Source organism: Oncorhynchus kisutch, linkage group LG13 (assembly GCF_002021735.2).
Source record: "Oncorhynchus kisutch isolate 150728-3 linkage group LG13, Okis_V2, whole genome shotgun sequence".
In the NCBI taxonomy this organism is placed as follows: domain Eukaryota; kingdom Metazoa; phylum Chordata; class Actinopteri; order Salmoniformes; family Salmonidae; genus Oncorhynchus; species Oncorhynchus kisutch.
The window spans coordinates 7,237,681-7,254,013 of NC_034186.2; the positions used below are offsets into that span (position 1 = coordinate 7,237,681).

Here is a 16,333-nt window from a genome sequence, read left to right on the forward strand (position 1 = left end):
GGGTCTACAGTCAATCACGGATTACAAAAAGAAAAACAGCCTCGTCGCGGACCAGGATGTCTTGCTCCCAGACAGACTAAACAACTTCTTTGCTCGCTTTGAGAACAATACAGCTTTGAGAACAATACAGTGCCACTGACATGGCCCGCTACCAAAACCTGTGGACTCTCCTTCACTGCAGCCGACGTGAGTAAAACATTTAAACATGTTAACCCTCGCAAGGCTGCAGGCCCAGACGGCATCCCCAGCCACGTCCTCAACCACACTGCACACTGCTCTAACTGCTGGACAAGAGGAATACCTATGTGAGAATGCTGTTCATCGACTACAGCTCAGCATTTAACAACATAGTACCCTCCAAACTCGACATCAAGCCCCGAGACCCTGGGTCTCGACTCCGCCCTGTGCAACTGGATACTGGACTTCCTGATGGGCCGCCCCCAGGTGGTGAGGGTAGGTAACAACATCTCCACCCCGCTGATCCTCAACACTGGGGCCCCACAAGGGTGCGTTCTGAGCCCTCTCCTGTACTCCCTGTTCACCCACGACTGCGTGGCCATGCACGCCTCCAAATCAATCATCAAGTTTGCAGACGACACTACAGTGGTAGGCTTGATTACCAACAACGACGAGACGGCCTACAGGGAGGAGTTGAGGGCCCTCGGAGTGTGGTGTCAGGAAAATAACCTCACACTCAACATCAACAAAACAAAGGAGATGATTGTGGACTTCAGGAAACAGCAGAGGGAGCACCCCCCTATCCACATCGGCGGGACTCTAGTGGAGAGGGTAGTACGTTTTAAGTTCCTCGGCGTACACATCACGGACAAACTGAATTGGTCCACCCACACAGACAGCGTCGTGAAGAAGGCGCAGCAGCGCCTCTTCAACCTCAGGAGGCTGAAGAAATTCGGCTTGTCACCAAAAGCACTCACAAACTTTTACAGATGCAAACTTTTTCACTGTCTGGTACGGAAACTGCTCCGCCCACAACCGTAAGGCTCTCCAGAGGGTAGTGAGGTCTGCACAACGCATCACCGGGGGCAAACTACCTGCCCTCCAGGACACCTACACCACATGATGTCACAGGAAGGCCATAAAGATCATCAAGGACAACAACCACCCGAGCCACTGCCTGTTCACCCTGCTATCATCCAGAAGGCGAGGTCAGTACAGGTGCATCAAAGCAGGGACCGAGAGACTGAAAAACAGCTTCTATCTCAAGGCTATCAGACTGTTAAACAGCCACCACTAACATTGAGTGGCTGCTGCCAACATACTGACTCCAGCCACTTTAATAATGGAAAATTGATGTAAAAAATGTATCACTAGCCACTTTAAACAATGCCACTTAATATAATGTTTACATACCCTACATTACTCATCTCATATGTATATACTGTACTCTATACCATCTACTGTATCTTGCCTATGCCGTTCTGTACCATCACACATTCATATATCTTTATGGACATATTCTTCATCCCTTTACACTTGTGTGTATAAGATAGTTGTTGTGGAATTGTTAGGTTAGATTACTCGTTGGTTATTACTGCATTGTCGGAACTAGAAGCACAAGCATTTCGCTACACTCGCATTAACATCTGCTAACCATGTGGATGTGACAATAAAAATGTCATTTGATTTGATTTACAGTAGAAGGACACCAAGATGTCGTCTGTATCATGAAGGGTCCACACATCATAGAGTTTTACAGTAGAAGGACACCAAGATGTCGTCTGTATCATGTAGGGTCCACACATCATAGAGTTTTACAGTAGTAGGACACCAAGATGTCGTCTCTATCATGTACGGTCCACACATCATAGAGTTTTACAGTAGAAGGACACCAAGATGTCGTCTCTATCATGTACGGTCCACACATCATAGAGTTTTACAGTAGAAGGACACCAAGATGTCGTCTCTATCATGTACGGTCCACACATCATAGAGTTTTACAGTAGAAGGACACCAAGATGTCGTCTGTATCATGTAGGGTCCACACATCATAGAGTTTTACAGTAGTAGGACACCAAGATGTCGTCTGTATCATGTACAGTCCACACATCATAGAGTTTTACAGTAGTAGGACACCAAGATGTCGTCTGTATCATGTAGGGTTCACAGGTCATAGAGTCTTACCGCGGGCGTTGTATAGGTCTAAAAAGAGCCTAAAATGGCCACGTTCATCATGATTTTCACAAAAAATGGTTCATGACAGAAATTTAAAAAGCATGTCAAACATCCTTCCCCCCCAATACATTTTTAATGTGAGAATTTCCAGACCAATCTGAGATACCCCAAATGTTTTTGGGCCACGCTGACATGGAATCGCCCATAACATGGTTTGCCATTGTTTTAGTGCTACTGTTGTATTGCAGAGGAGCTGGACCCAGAGGAACCCAACTTGCACACTGCAGAAGGACAGACTCATATGTAAGTTAGTTAACAGTCAAATGTATGTTTACAGTGTGTCCTGGAAGGTTGCAACTTATTTTTTCTCTCTTTCTCTCTCTCTCTCTCTCTCTCTCTCCCCCTCCCTCTCTCTCCCTCCCTCTCCCTCTCTCCCTCTCTCCCTTTCCCTCCCTCTCTCTCTCTCTCTCTCTCTCTCCCTTTCCCTCCATCTCTCTCTCTCTCTCTCTCTCTCTCTCTCTCTCTCCTTGGCTCAGACCAACACCTCTGTAAACTTTTGTTTCCTTCGGCATTGACATTGTGTACTTATTTTTAGGTAGAGTAATTTACATGAAACGTTGCTGGATTAACTTACATACAAATCCCTTTTTGAAAGGTATGTTTGTGTACTGCATTCCACCCCTCCTCTTCTTCAGTGCAGCCAACTCCCACAGAGTCTACAGGGCTTTCCCTGTTCCCGTTTTGACATCTCTGCTCCATGTCGTATGTCTTCAGACTGTTCCTCCTCCAGTCCTCTCTCTCCCAGCTCCTTAGATGGCCCCTTTGCGTCTGTGTGTGTATGTTTGTGTGTGTGTGTTTGTGTATGCTCTGTGTGTGTGAGGGAAGGCATGCGTGCAGATGTGCGTGTGTGTGTGTGTGTGTGTGTATGTATGTGTGTGTGTGTGTGTCTCTAAATCACACATCCATTCAGTCTGACACTCAGCGCTCGCTACCCCCAGGCCCAGACCCATTGTCAGTCTCAGTGTGTTGTTTGTCTTAGGCTGATGATACAAAAAGTTCTGCAAGAGCTCAAGCAGTACCACGGGTAAGTAAACAGGCCAAGGAGGCCTGCTTGGCCCTGATGCACCCCCATCCCATCGAATCCTATAGCCTAGCAGAGCAGGGCTGGATAGAAGCATGGGGAAACCACTGGCCTTTGCAGTGTTTGTTTGCGTATGTGTGATAAGGCTGACTCAATGGTGTGGAATTAGCATGCGCTTATGCTAGGTTACTCTGGGTGGGTGACAGCATCTGGTTCTGCACAGAGACAGTCTTGGTTCTGCACAGAGACAGTCTTGGTTCTGCACAGCGACAGCCTTGGTTCTGTACAGCGACAGCCGTGGTTCTGTACAGCGACAGCCTTGGTTCTGCACAGCGACAGCCTTGGTTCTGCACAGCGACAGCCTTGGTTCTGCACAGCGACAGCCTTGGTTCTGCACAGCGACAGCCTTGGTTCTGTACAGCGACAGCCTTGGTTCTGCACAGCGACAGCCTTGGTTCTGCACAGCGACAGCCTTGGTTCTGCACAGCGACAGCCTTGGTTCTGCACAGCGACAGCCTTGGTTCTGCACAGCGACAGCCTTGGTTCTGCACAGCGACCGCCTTGGTTCTGCACAGCGACAGCCTTGGTTCTGCACAGCGACAGCCTTGGTTCTGCACAGCGACAGCCTTGGTTCTGCACAGCGACAGTCTTGGTTCTGCACAGCGACAGCCTTGGTTCTGCACAGCGACAGCCTTGGTTCTGCACAGCGACAGCCTTGGTTCTGCACAGCGACAGCCTTGGTTCTGCACAGCGACACAGTGTTTGATGAAGATGTATTTTGGTTTTTAACTTTAACTGCATGGCCACCTGATTAGAGCTTTTCCTCTGTTTGTGAACTTACCTGAGAATGACATTAATCTGCCTGGATGAAGCGTGACCACAGGCTGTAGTCGCCGATTGTTATGCTCAATGTTTATCTCAATAGTAAAGTGCTGTGTTATTGAACCGGAGTAACTGTCCAACCGATGTCTTCTCCTCCACAGAGCCAGGCAGAGGACCACAAGGCCAGAGGGGAAGGAGACTGGAAGTAGTGTCACCTGGTATGAATTTCTCTCCAACGAGTAAGTCGTCCATGGCCAGAGGATTTCACACTCATTTTGGTTTACACGTTTATGGAGGTTGACATTTCTTCTTTTCCTCTGAAAATTCATTTCATATTAGTTTGTAATTTAATTGATCACTTGGGCCACGTCCGCCATCAATCATTTGTCTTCTACTTGGTAGAAATGAGGAAGAAGAGGACCGAACAGAGAAAGTGGAAAAGGGGACCAAAGTGAAGCGCACCCTGAGCTCGCTTAGGAGCAGAATGACTGGCTCATTCAACAAAGACAAGGTGAACCAAAACAACACATGATGTACTGTATATACACACACACACTCAACATATTAGTACTGTGTATATACACACACACACACACTCAACATATTAGTACTGTGTATATACACACACACACTCAACATATTAACAACTGGTTAGGGTGTGGTGTGAGCTTGCATGATAAGTAGTAGCTGTGTAGTAACTTTTTTGATAACTTGGGAATAACTAGTCTGTTACTGTCCCATGTTTGTTACATTGCCCACATTGCCTTTTTAGCTAGGATACGTTGATGTCAACATCATGTCATTATAAGGATCAAATCGTTGGTGTGTTAGGCAACATTACTGTCAGTCAGTGATGTGAAAGCTATTGTTCATTTACATCCTAATGTCATCATTTTAGTGTGTGGGAACAGAATGTCTCTTTTCATCCTAATCTTCTGAGTCAGCCCTGTTGTCCTGTTATATTACCCCATGATACAGTCACTTCTTGTGTTGTATTAAAAAAACTAATCACCACAGTGCAGTATTAAAAGTACAGTGTCAAAGATGAAAGCTGACATTATTTTCTCCCTGTTTCTCTTTCGTTCCCCCAGCAGGGTAAGAACCGAGAGAAAGAGCAGCAGAAGGGGAAGGAGAGGGAACTCAAAGAGAAAGAGAAACTGCATCACAGTAGTAGCAGTGGGCATAATTTGGTGCCAGGCTCCTTCTCCAGCTGTGCCACCTGCTCACTGTGCAGTAAGGCCCTGCAGAAAAAGCATGGTCTGCAGTGCCTGAGTGAGTAAGACACTAACTAACACACACTAACATAGTGTACACTCGGCCTTCACACACTCTTCAAGTGTACCTCACACACTTTTCCCACTGGGCACTTTCCCCACTGGAAACAATCAACGTTGTTTCCACATTCTATATCGACATACCTATCTTCCCTTTTTTTACCCAAATTCAATGAGACTCGTTTTTTTATTTTTTATTTATGGGTCCAAAGTTTGTGTCCAGTGGAACCTACTACTCTCTGTTCATGACTTATAATCAACACACTCCTCTGCTCCTTTCTTAGACAACTATGCAAGTGTTTCGTTTCACTTCCTGTTGATAGCATGTGCTTGTGTAATGGAGGAAGGACATAGATGGCCAAGCTGCAAAGTCAAAATAGGCTACATCAACAAAACAAATGTATGAAAGCTAAAATATACTTTTTTGGTCTCAATTTATGGTTAAGGTAAGACATAGGGTTAGCAGTGTGGTTAAGGTTAGGTTTAAAATACGATTTTAAAAAGAGGAATTGTAGAACTAGGCGGGGCTTCTGACTTTGCAACTTGGTCAGATAGTAACAACCATGTCTGTCACACAGAACCTTGAACTGGTTACATGGACAGTTGGAGTGAATCCAGAACAAATACATTTACTTGAACTGTCAGGTCATGTGCACGCCATTCTGTCTGTTTGGTCTTTACAGTGCCTGTCCTCCCAAGTTTTGCTGTAAACACTGAGAACATCAAACCGGTGCAAAGGCAAAACAAGGCATTGCAGTCAATACTTTTTTTAAGTGACTGTTTCAACTGTTAACATGATATTTAGGGCCACTAGGAAAGTATCTGGTAACAATGGCAGTTTTATGGCACTTAACTTTGTAGAATTCTACAGAACTGGTAACTACCAAAGAAATGAACATGTAATTCATACCTCCATTACTGTGTAATTGCTATTTCCCCATGTACTTTCTGAGTAAATGCCTGGAATGTTCTGTACCGTCAGTAAGATACATTTCTGCTACCAGATAACGTTTACAGCTACAATAGAAATATAAAATGTTTCACCACCAATGGGGCTTCTCCCTCTGACACTCTTTCCTCACCCCTGTGCGGTAGCAGTCCAGATGATAAGATGTATTAACACAGGAAGTGATTTCAGTGCCAAAAGAAACTGTATTTTGAAATCCATAATTAAAAAGATATGATATATTTCATGATTTGAAACTGCATTGACTTAATATTGTAATATTAAATTCAAATACAATTTCTGTTGGCACTGAAATCACTCCATTATGTAGCCTGATGATGAAGTAGCCCTGTCTTTGTTGTGGGGTGAGGCAGTGTCAGCAGATGATAGGGCAACGCAACTCTAAACACACGCAGACAGGAGAGGAGTAGAACAATGGTCTAATACCAGTGTATGAGGGAGGTGGTTTTAAATGTTGTTTTTTAAATCACTCCCACATAACAGTCTTTTCTTTGGACGTTGACATGGACATACGGATACAACAGTATAGCCGTTAAGGGAAAAGGATGACTGAAATATTAACACCAAACAGAGCAGAGGGGCTTCTTATTGAATGACTTGCCCTGGGACCCAGTGGAATACTGTGTCACCCACAGACACTTATTCTCACTATTTCACCCAACCGCATGCTCTTTACGTTTGGGTGGCCCAAGTAATGGCCTGAGACAAAATCCTAACCTCTTGGAATAACAAGGACAGAACCCACAGGGAAAGGTATGTCAGTCACTGAATTTAATCTTTAAATCAAAATATACTCTCTCTCTGTTTTTACGAATGTAATTGAGCTGCGGTTGAAGTAGAACTCCCCTGGCTACAAATAAGGGAGGATGTTTGTTTACAGAGGATGTTTGTTTACAGAGGATGTTTGTTTACAGAGGATGTTTGTTTACAGAGGATGTTTGTTTACGTGCTGCTTTGTTGCCATTTGCTTTGTACCTTTGTTATTATTATATTGAAGGAGTTGAGACAAAACGTGTTAACCTCTTACCACACACACACACTGTGTGTGTCCCCTTCCCTCTTACCACACACACACTGTGTGTGTCCCCTTCCCTCTTACCACACACACACTGTGTGTGTCCCCTTCCCTCTTACCACACACACACTGTGTGTGTCCCCTTCCCTCTTACCACACACACACACTGTGTGTGTCCCCTTCCCTCTTACCACACACACACTGTGTGTGTCCCCTTCCCTCTTACCACACACACACTGTGTGTGTCCCCTTCCCTCTTACCACACACACACTGTGTGTGTCCCCTTCCCTCTTACCACACACACACTGTGTGTGTCCCCTTCCCTCTTACCACACACACACTGTGTGTGTCCCCTTCCCTCTTACCACACACACACTGTGTGTGTCCCCTTCCCTCTTACCACACACACACTGTGTGTGTCCCCTTCCCTCTTACCACACACACACTGTGTGTGTCCCCTTCCCTCTTACCACACACACACTGTGTGTGTCCCCTTCCCTCTTACCACACACACACTGTGTGTGTCCCCTTCCCTCTTACCACACACACACTGTGTGTGTCCCCTTCCCTCTTACCACACACACACTGTGTGTGTCCCCTTCCCTCTTACCACACACACACTGTGTGTGTCCCCTTCCCTCTTACCACACACACACTGTGTGTGTCCCCTTCCCTCTTACCACACACACACACTGTGTGTGTCCCCTTCCCTCTTACCACACACACACACTGTGTGTGTCCCCTTCCCTCTTACCACACACACACTGTGTGTGTCCCCTTCCCTCTTACCACACACACACTGTGTGTGTCCCCTTCCCTCTTACCACACACACACTGTGTGTGTCCCCTTCCCTCTTACCACACACACACTGTGTGTGTCCCCTTCCCTCTTACCACACACACACACTGTGTGTGTCCCCTTCCCTCTTACCACACACACACTGTGTGTGTCCCCTTCCCTCTTACCACACACACACTGTGTGTGTCCCCTTCCCTCTTACCACACACACACTGTGTGTGTCCCCTTCCCTCTTACCACACACACACACTGTGTGTGTCCCCTTCCCTCTTACCACACACACACTGTGTGTGTCCCCTTCCCTCTTACCACACACACACTGTGTGTGTCCCCTTCCCTCTTACCACACACACACACTGTGTGTGTCCCCTTCCCTCTTACTACACACACACTGTGTGTGTCCCCTTCCCTCTTACCACACACACACTGTGTGTGTCCCCTTCCCTCTTACCATAGAATTATTAGCTCAAGTTCAAACGCCATTGTTTGAAACTGTAGGTAGGTCCTCAAGCCACACATCACTTATCGTATCTAGTGCCCAGCTACTGGATAGAACGACATTTGGGTCTGTCTTTTTTTTGTGTATACGTTAATGTCACATCTCGTGTTAATGGAATTCACAGACCCTTCTCTTTGCACACATGGTCTGCAGTGATGAGTTGGGAGGGGAATCCTCTGGAAAACAGTGTGACTGTAAACACATGGGCAAACACTATCAAACTCTCTCACTCCTGGGTTTTTCATTTTTAAACTGCATGGGGAACTTGTAGTCTCAGTGTCCATTTCATATTATACTATATTTTCACTCTGGAATGAGGAAACTACTGCCTGGTCTCTTTTATTCAGTTCATTGTCTAGGAGACATAATATATAGCTACAGTATATAGTTTACTGTAGTACATTATCCTAAATTAAACTCTTAAAGGGCTTGAAGTGTTTACAGACCTGAGTAGAGCGACAAAGCCCACGATCACCTAAAAACAGGCATAAATCGGACAGCAGGACAAGACTGCTGGGGAATATTATGAATGACTGTTTACTTTAGTTGGCTTATTAAGCATGAAACAAATCATACTGATATATCTCACAAGGCACCAAATAATCAGGATGCTTAGGACTGGGCTGCCTTATGATTCAACACTAACCAGTGACAGACAGGCAGCAGGCAGTAGTGCAAAACACACTCACACACATGCAAGCAGGCAGCCAGGCATATACACACACACACACATAAACACAGGACAGAAAGACACACTGTGGCATGACTTACATTTGAGTAAAGACATTACATCTTTTTTTTTTGTTGGAATCTTCTAAAACACTACAAGCCAAATGAATTCAAATCCAACCTCCTCCAAATGTTTAACAAATGCAGGAAAAATAAACAACCATCATTAATGGCCTACTTATTGGCGTGAGAAAAGAAGTGAGTGTCCCTTTAATTCTGAACCCAAGCCTAGGATAATCAGCCTAGAATCAGCCTGTGGAATGCGTCGTTTGTAAACCAGGGATTGTTCCCATAATTCTTGCTTGTTGGAGAGTGTAGGGAAGCCGAGCTGGACGGAGAAAACAGTGGGAATATACTGATTTTACACGACATACCGATTTCTTTTGAATTAGATCACAGACTTGTGTTTTTTCTTTCACGGTAAGCTCTCGAACAAAACAGGTGGATGCGCCGTTTTTCTTTTCTCTCTCTCTCTCACTTGTTGCAGAGATCTACTTAGATGCTACAGTAGTTAGCTAACCAGTATGCTAAGGTAGTTGACCGGTAAATTAGCCATCTATAGGCCAGCTAGCTAACTAACTGATAAAGGTACAGAGTTCAGAGACCAAATACACGTAGAGATGTTTTAGTAGCTAGCTACCTGCAGACCTGAAATGCGTACCGTATTTCAATGCTGTATTTAAATACGTTGGTTTAGCTAGGTAGCTTGATATCCAAGTTAAGAGCTAATTACAGTAGCTAACTTAGCGAGCTAAGTATGCCAACTAAGCTAGTTAGCTACAGTCCTATAGAACATAAACAAGCTAAATTAGCTAGCTAACGTTAGATTGAACACCAATTAGCTATAATTTGCTACTGTTCCTTACAACGTAGATTTGTGATTTGAGATCCTCTTGCAACAGGTGCAATCGAGCTAAGTTTACTACTAACGTTATCTATTATCTGTTTTTACCAGAAAGTCAATCATCTAGCTATCTACAGCAAGTGAGAGTTAATTATCTCATAGTTTTGTTTAGCTTTTAGAAAATATAGCAAGCCATTTTTCAATTGAGTTTAACAGTAGCTACATATACTTATGTTTCAATAATGTACTATATTGCTTATTGTTTACTCTCAAACTACTACCAAGTGAGCCTACCTAACAATTTCATTGCCTACAATATGCAGGCTTGTCCCTCATGGTTTGTTTATATTTTTGCCTGTTAATTTTTTAAATTTAATTTAAAATATCCTTCTGAAAATCACTGCTAAACTGCATTGTAACTTTCTTAGATCAAAATATAATCTCAAACGAATGCACTACAGCATAAGTATATCATCAATATTTGGTATGCTTCATTTGGGAGTGAAACATGGATGGTTCCTTGTCCCATTTCTTCAAACACTGCAGTACATAAGCCCAGGTCTGGACTAGGTGGTCACATTTCCCACCAACCTCTCTGTTCTCTGAGCTCACTGGGTCGGGGTCACATGGTAATAATTGTGCTTGGCAGGTCTGCCAGTGTATAACAGCTCACCCCAGTGCCTCTGAGTCTACCCCTGTTAGGACACTGCTTCTCCACGCCTGACTGACCACCCTCCTACCCTGCCTCTACCCAGGGATGAGTCAGGTGCACTGAACAGGCTATGCTACTCAGTCAGGGCAGACCAGCTCCCTCTCACCAAGTTCCTATTCAGTAGGTTGGCATATTTTAGAAAGCTGCAGATGGACAATATATTATGGAAAGAACAGTTTTCTGTGTTGTGGAATATGAACTTGTTTTGATGCATTGGGGCAATATTAAGCTAAGAAACAAAAACTGTTTTGAAACTTGTTTGGCTAACGATGTCATATGTGATCTGTGAATTAGCCTAGACCTAGGTCAGGTGCACAGACGGTTGTCAGCAGCGCAGCAGAAGTAGACGACGTAGCACACGGAAGTGGTTTCTCTCAGTCGGTATTAGATGTGTCATTTTGTAACATTTATGAGTCAAATCATTCCAACAGCCGTCTGTACGACGACTGCAGGACCTGACGTATGTTAGAAAATTGGAGTGCTGCTGTGGGTAGATTGTTTAAGATGTCAGTGTGAATATATATATATATATATATATATATATATATATATATATATATATATATACATATACACACACACTTGATGGTGTTAATTGGTTACATTTGGGTGAGGCTGTACTATCAGGTGAGAAGCTTGGCTTCCCATCCCTAGCCTCTCCCCTATCTATCTTCATGCCAGAAAGTTCAATTGACTCCTATGCTACAAATAAAACTAACAGTAAATACCAAACTGACAAATATGTCTAGGCCTTGTGCTTATTAAACATTATGTATTACTACTAGTAAGGATCCTCTTCCAGGGAAAACTAAATAACTTTCATAAGAAATCCCTTCACTATCGCAATCTGTGTGGCGGTTTCTCCCTTAATAAAGATAACACAAGGCCTTGCATTCTTCAGGGCAGGCTTATATTGAGGAGTGTCTGCTAGCTTGCTGCCTGTTGCCTCCACCTCTCTTGTTGTGGTGGGTCATGGAATTTAGAATGTCAACCAAGTGACCACGGTCACTGTTTTATAATTGTTTGAATAGCAAACATTTGGTTAAAAAAAAGCTATTTTTTTTCCTCCGTCTCCTGTGTTGGTTAGCCAGCGTGGCCTGTTTTGGTAAGACATTGGGGGCATGTATTTTATGATACTCCTTTGTTACAACACCTCGCTGAAACAAAGTTTCATCACATTGTAAAGAGTCCATGTTACCGCGGAAACAGACTCAACCTCCCCTTTGTCTGAATACCAAGCTGTCTTCAGTCAGCTGTTTGTTCAATAACACAACCTTCTTCTAAAACTGGGTAGTTTGGTCTCCTTATATTGTCTGTTTGATGTGAACCAGGCTTTAACTTTGGTGCTTTTGGGTAAAGTTTGTTGACTTAAATATGTAAAACTTAAATAAAAAAAATAAAAAATATGTATTAAAGTGGTTAATGACAGTTAAATTATTTTAATGATGCTAATTTTATTTTTAATGACTGTCTTCATGAATAATTGTCAATTTACACAATTATACAATGACCGTTTCAGCCGTAGTGGTGGCTCCTGTCTCGAGAGGGCTGTGTTTCTGTACACACCATTAAGTCAGTTGGTCATTAGTGCTGAGTGATTAATTTACTTTTTTTTTCTTATTTTTTTTTTTTTAAACAACTAATTGACCAATGTACCTTCAATTATTTGAATTCCATTTCATTTTTTTTTCTTCTTTTCTGTGAGCTCAATGCGCATATTGCACAGTTTCTGTAGCGAGAAATCCGATCAAGCCCGAACTATGCGATGTTGTAGTTTCCAACAGGCCAATATGCTACATTGTTTAGAGCAGAAAACATGGTATTTAACTACAATGACCATAAACCATTGCGCGCCTACTTGTCTGTTTGTTTCTTTTACACCTACTACGTAAGAGAGAAGAACGCATGATAGAGGGATACAGAGCAGTTGCTTCGTGAGGCATCTCTACCTGAAAATACATCATCTAAGTCATTGATGGCCTAGTTGGTATTCAGCAGTCATAAAAGTATGCCTTATTTACTTTGAATAACTACTAAAATAGGGATTTTTGTCAGGCAGCAGCTTTCTAGAGAACATATGACTTAGAATGAAATAGTCATAAAATGTACACAACTAAAATATTAGAAAATAAAGTACTATGAATAAATGATGGTTAATAAGCAGTGATAAGCAGTAATGGGCAGTCACTGCCAACATGGGGCTTTTATTAATTGTTTTCTGTGTTTTGGAATCCAACCCACAATGCATTGTGCATTTAAATAATCAAACCGTCCTCAAAACACATCGCTCGCACTGTCGGTCAAGTATGCAGCACTATGCACTTGGCTGCACCCTCAGTTGCTATCCTGTGTTCACTGCTGGGCCAGCCAACAGGTGCAAGGGAGGGTGTGGTGACTGACTGGCTGAATCAAATAAAATACTATGTTAGATTTGTCTCTCGCTTTGTACATTTCAAGTGTAGACTAACAGTGAAATGCTTACTTACGGATCCTTTTCCAACAATGCAGAGTTAGATGCACTATGCCGAAATTGATCCATCAATTCCTGGTTGCTAAAATTCAAATAGTTTGCCTAATTTCAATTAGTCACAAAACAAGCAATTATAGTGTATCATTGTACCAGCTGTGAAATATATTTTCCATAACCAAAAATATGGTGTTTTCAGCTGTTGGAAGCTCGTGTACAAAACCAAAAGTAAAAGATGCAAAAATGAAACATTAAGAACAGGAAGCTTAGAAATAACACGCACAGAAGAGATCTACCCCTTCTTTGACTGCCGTTCAATGAAAATGACAGATCTATAACACACATTTCTATGTGAATTTGATTGAGTTGATATATAACAGCTTTGAAGATAAACAGAAGAATACATAGTGACACGAGGAATAAATAAACAGTGAATAACTAACGAGTAAAATAACAAATACTTTATACGGGGAGTAGCAGTACCGAGTCGATGTGCAGGGGTACGAGGTAATAACTATATACAGGGAGTAGCAGTACCGAGTCGATGTGCAGGGGTACGAGGTAATAACATGGCTATATACAGGGAGTAGCAGTACCGAGTCGATGTGCAGGGGTACGAGGTAATAACTATATACAGGGAGTAGCAGTACCGAGTCGATGTGCAGGGGTACGAGGTAATAACTATATACAGGGAGTAGCAGTACCGAGTCGATGTGCAGCGGTACGAGGTAATAACATGGCTATATACAGGGAGTAGCAGTACCCAGTCGATGTGCAGGGGTACGAGGTAATAACATGGCTATATACAGGGAGTAGCAGTACCCAGTCGATGTGCAGGGGTACGAGGTAATAACTATATACAGGGAGTAGCAGTACCGAGTCGATGTGCAGGGGTACGAGGTAATAACATGGCTATATACAAGGAGTAGCAGTACCGAGTCGATGTGCAGGGGTACGAGGTAATAACATGGCTATATACAAGGAGTAGCAGTACCGAGTCGATGTGCAGGGGTACGAGGTAATAACATGGCTATATACAAGGAGTAGCAGTACCGAGTCGATGTGCAGGGGTACGAGGTAATAACTATATACAGGGAGTAGCAGTACCGAGTCGATGTGCAGGGGTATGAGGTAATAACATGGCTATATACAGGGAGTAGCAGTACCCAGTCGATGTGCAGGGGTACGAGGTAATAACATGGCTATATACAGGGAGTAGCAGTACCGAGTCGATGTGCAGGGGTACGAGGTAATAACATGGCTATATACAGGGAGTAGCAGTACCCAGTCGATGTGCAGGGGTACGAGGTAATAACATGGCTATATACAGGGAGTAGCAGTACCGAGTCGATGTGCAGGGGTACGAGGTAATAACATGGCTATATACAGGGAGTAGCAGTACCCAGTCGATGTGCAGGGGTACGAGGTAATAACATGGCTATATACAGGGAGTAGCAGTACCGAGTCGATGTGCAGGGGTACGAGGTAATAACATGGCTATATACAGGGAGTAGCAGTACCGAGTCGATGTGCAGGGGTACGAGGTAATAACATGGCTATATACAGGGAGTAGCAGTACCGAGTCGATGTGCAGGGGTACGAGGTAATAACATGGCTATATACAGGGAGTAGCAGTACCGAGTCGATGTGCAGGGGTACGAGGTAATAACATGGCTATATACAGGGAGTAGCAGTACCCAGTCGATGTGCAGGGGTACGAGGTAATAACATGGCTATATACAAGGAGTAGCAGTACCGAGTCGATGTGCAGGGGTACGAGGTAATAACATGGCTATATACAAGGAGTAGCAGTACCCAGTCGATGTGCAGGGGTACGAGGTAATAACATGGCTATATACAAGGAGTAGCAGTACCGAGTCGATGTGCAGGGGTACGAGGTAATAACATGGCTATATACAAGGAGTAGCAGTACCGAGTCGATGTGCAGGGGTACGAGGTAATAACTATATACAGGGAGTAGCAGTACCGAGTCGATGTGCAGGGGTACGAGGTAATAACTATATACAGGGAGTAGCAGTACCGAGTCGATGTGCAGGGGTACGAGGTAATAACATGGCTATATACAGGGAGTAGCAGTACCCAGTCGATGTGCAGGGGTACGAGGTAATAACATGGCTATATACAAGGAGTAGCAGTACCCAGTCGATGTGCAGGGGTACGAGGTAATAACATGGCTATATACAAGGAGTAGCAGTACCCAGTCGATGTGCAGGGGTACGAGGTAATAACATGGCTATATACAGGGAGTAGCAGTACCGAGTCGATGTGCAGGGGTACGAGGTAATAACTATATACAGGGAGTAGCAGTACCGAGTCGATGTGCAGGGGTACGAGGTAATAACTATATACAGGGAGTAGCAGTACCGAGTCGATGTGCAGGGGTACGAGGTAATAACATGGCTATATACAGGGAGTAGCAGTACCCAGTCGATGTGCAGGGGTACGAGGTAATAACTATATACAGGGAGTAGCAGTACCGAGTCGATGTGCAGGGGTACGAGGTAATAACTATATACAGGGAGTAGCAGTACCGAGTCGATGTGCAGGGGTACGAGGTAATAACATGGCTATATACAGGGAGTAGCAGTACCCAGTCGATGTGCAGGGGTACGAGGTAATAACTATATACAGGGAGTAGCAGTACCGAGTCGATGTGCAGGGGTACGAGGTAATAACTATATACAGGGAGTAGCAGTACCGAGTCGATGTGCAGGGGTACGAGGTAATAACATGGCTATATACAGGGAGTAGCAGTACCCAGTCGATGTGCAGGGGTACGAGGTAATAACTATATACAGGGAGTAGCAGTACCGAGTCGATGTGCAGGGGTACGAGGTAATAACTATATACAGGGAGTAGCAGTACCGAGTCGATGTGCAGGGGTACGAGGTAATAACATGGCTATATACAGGGAGTAGCAGTACCCAGTCGATGTGCAGGGGTACGAGGTAATAACTATATACAGGGAG

General features: G+C 43.9%; 1 protein-coding gene across 1 annotated transcript in view; it reads left to right on the top strand.

The window, feature by feature from the left end:
* The window catches only part of LOC109879506 (rho guanine nucleotide exchange factor 18), a 111,580-nt gene that overhangs the window by 15,487 nt on the left and 79,760 nt on the right, over positions 1-16,333 (top strand). The window contains exons 6-10 of the mRNA XM_031838024.1: positions 2,382-2,436; positions 3,173-3,217; positions 4,198-4,275; positions 4,439-4,547; positions 5,128-5,308. Coding sequence (XP_031693884.1) covers positions 2,382-2,436; positions 3,173-3,217; positions 4,198-4,275; positions 4,439-4,547; positions 5,128-5,308 — 468 coding nt within the window. The remainder of the gene's footprint in view (positions 1-2,381; positions 2,437-3,172; positions 3,218-4,197; positions 4,276-4,438; positions 4,548-5,127; positions 5,309-16,333) is intronic.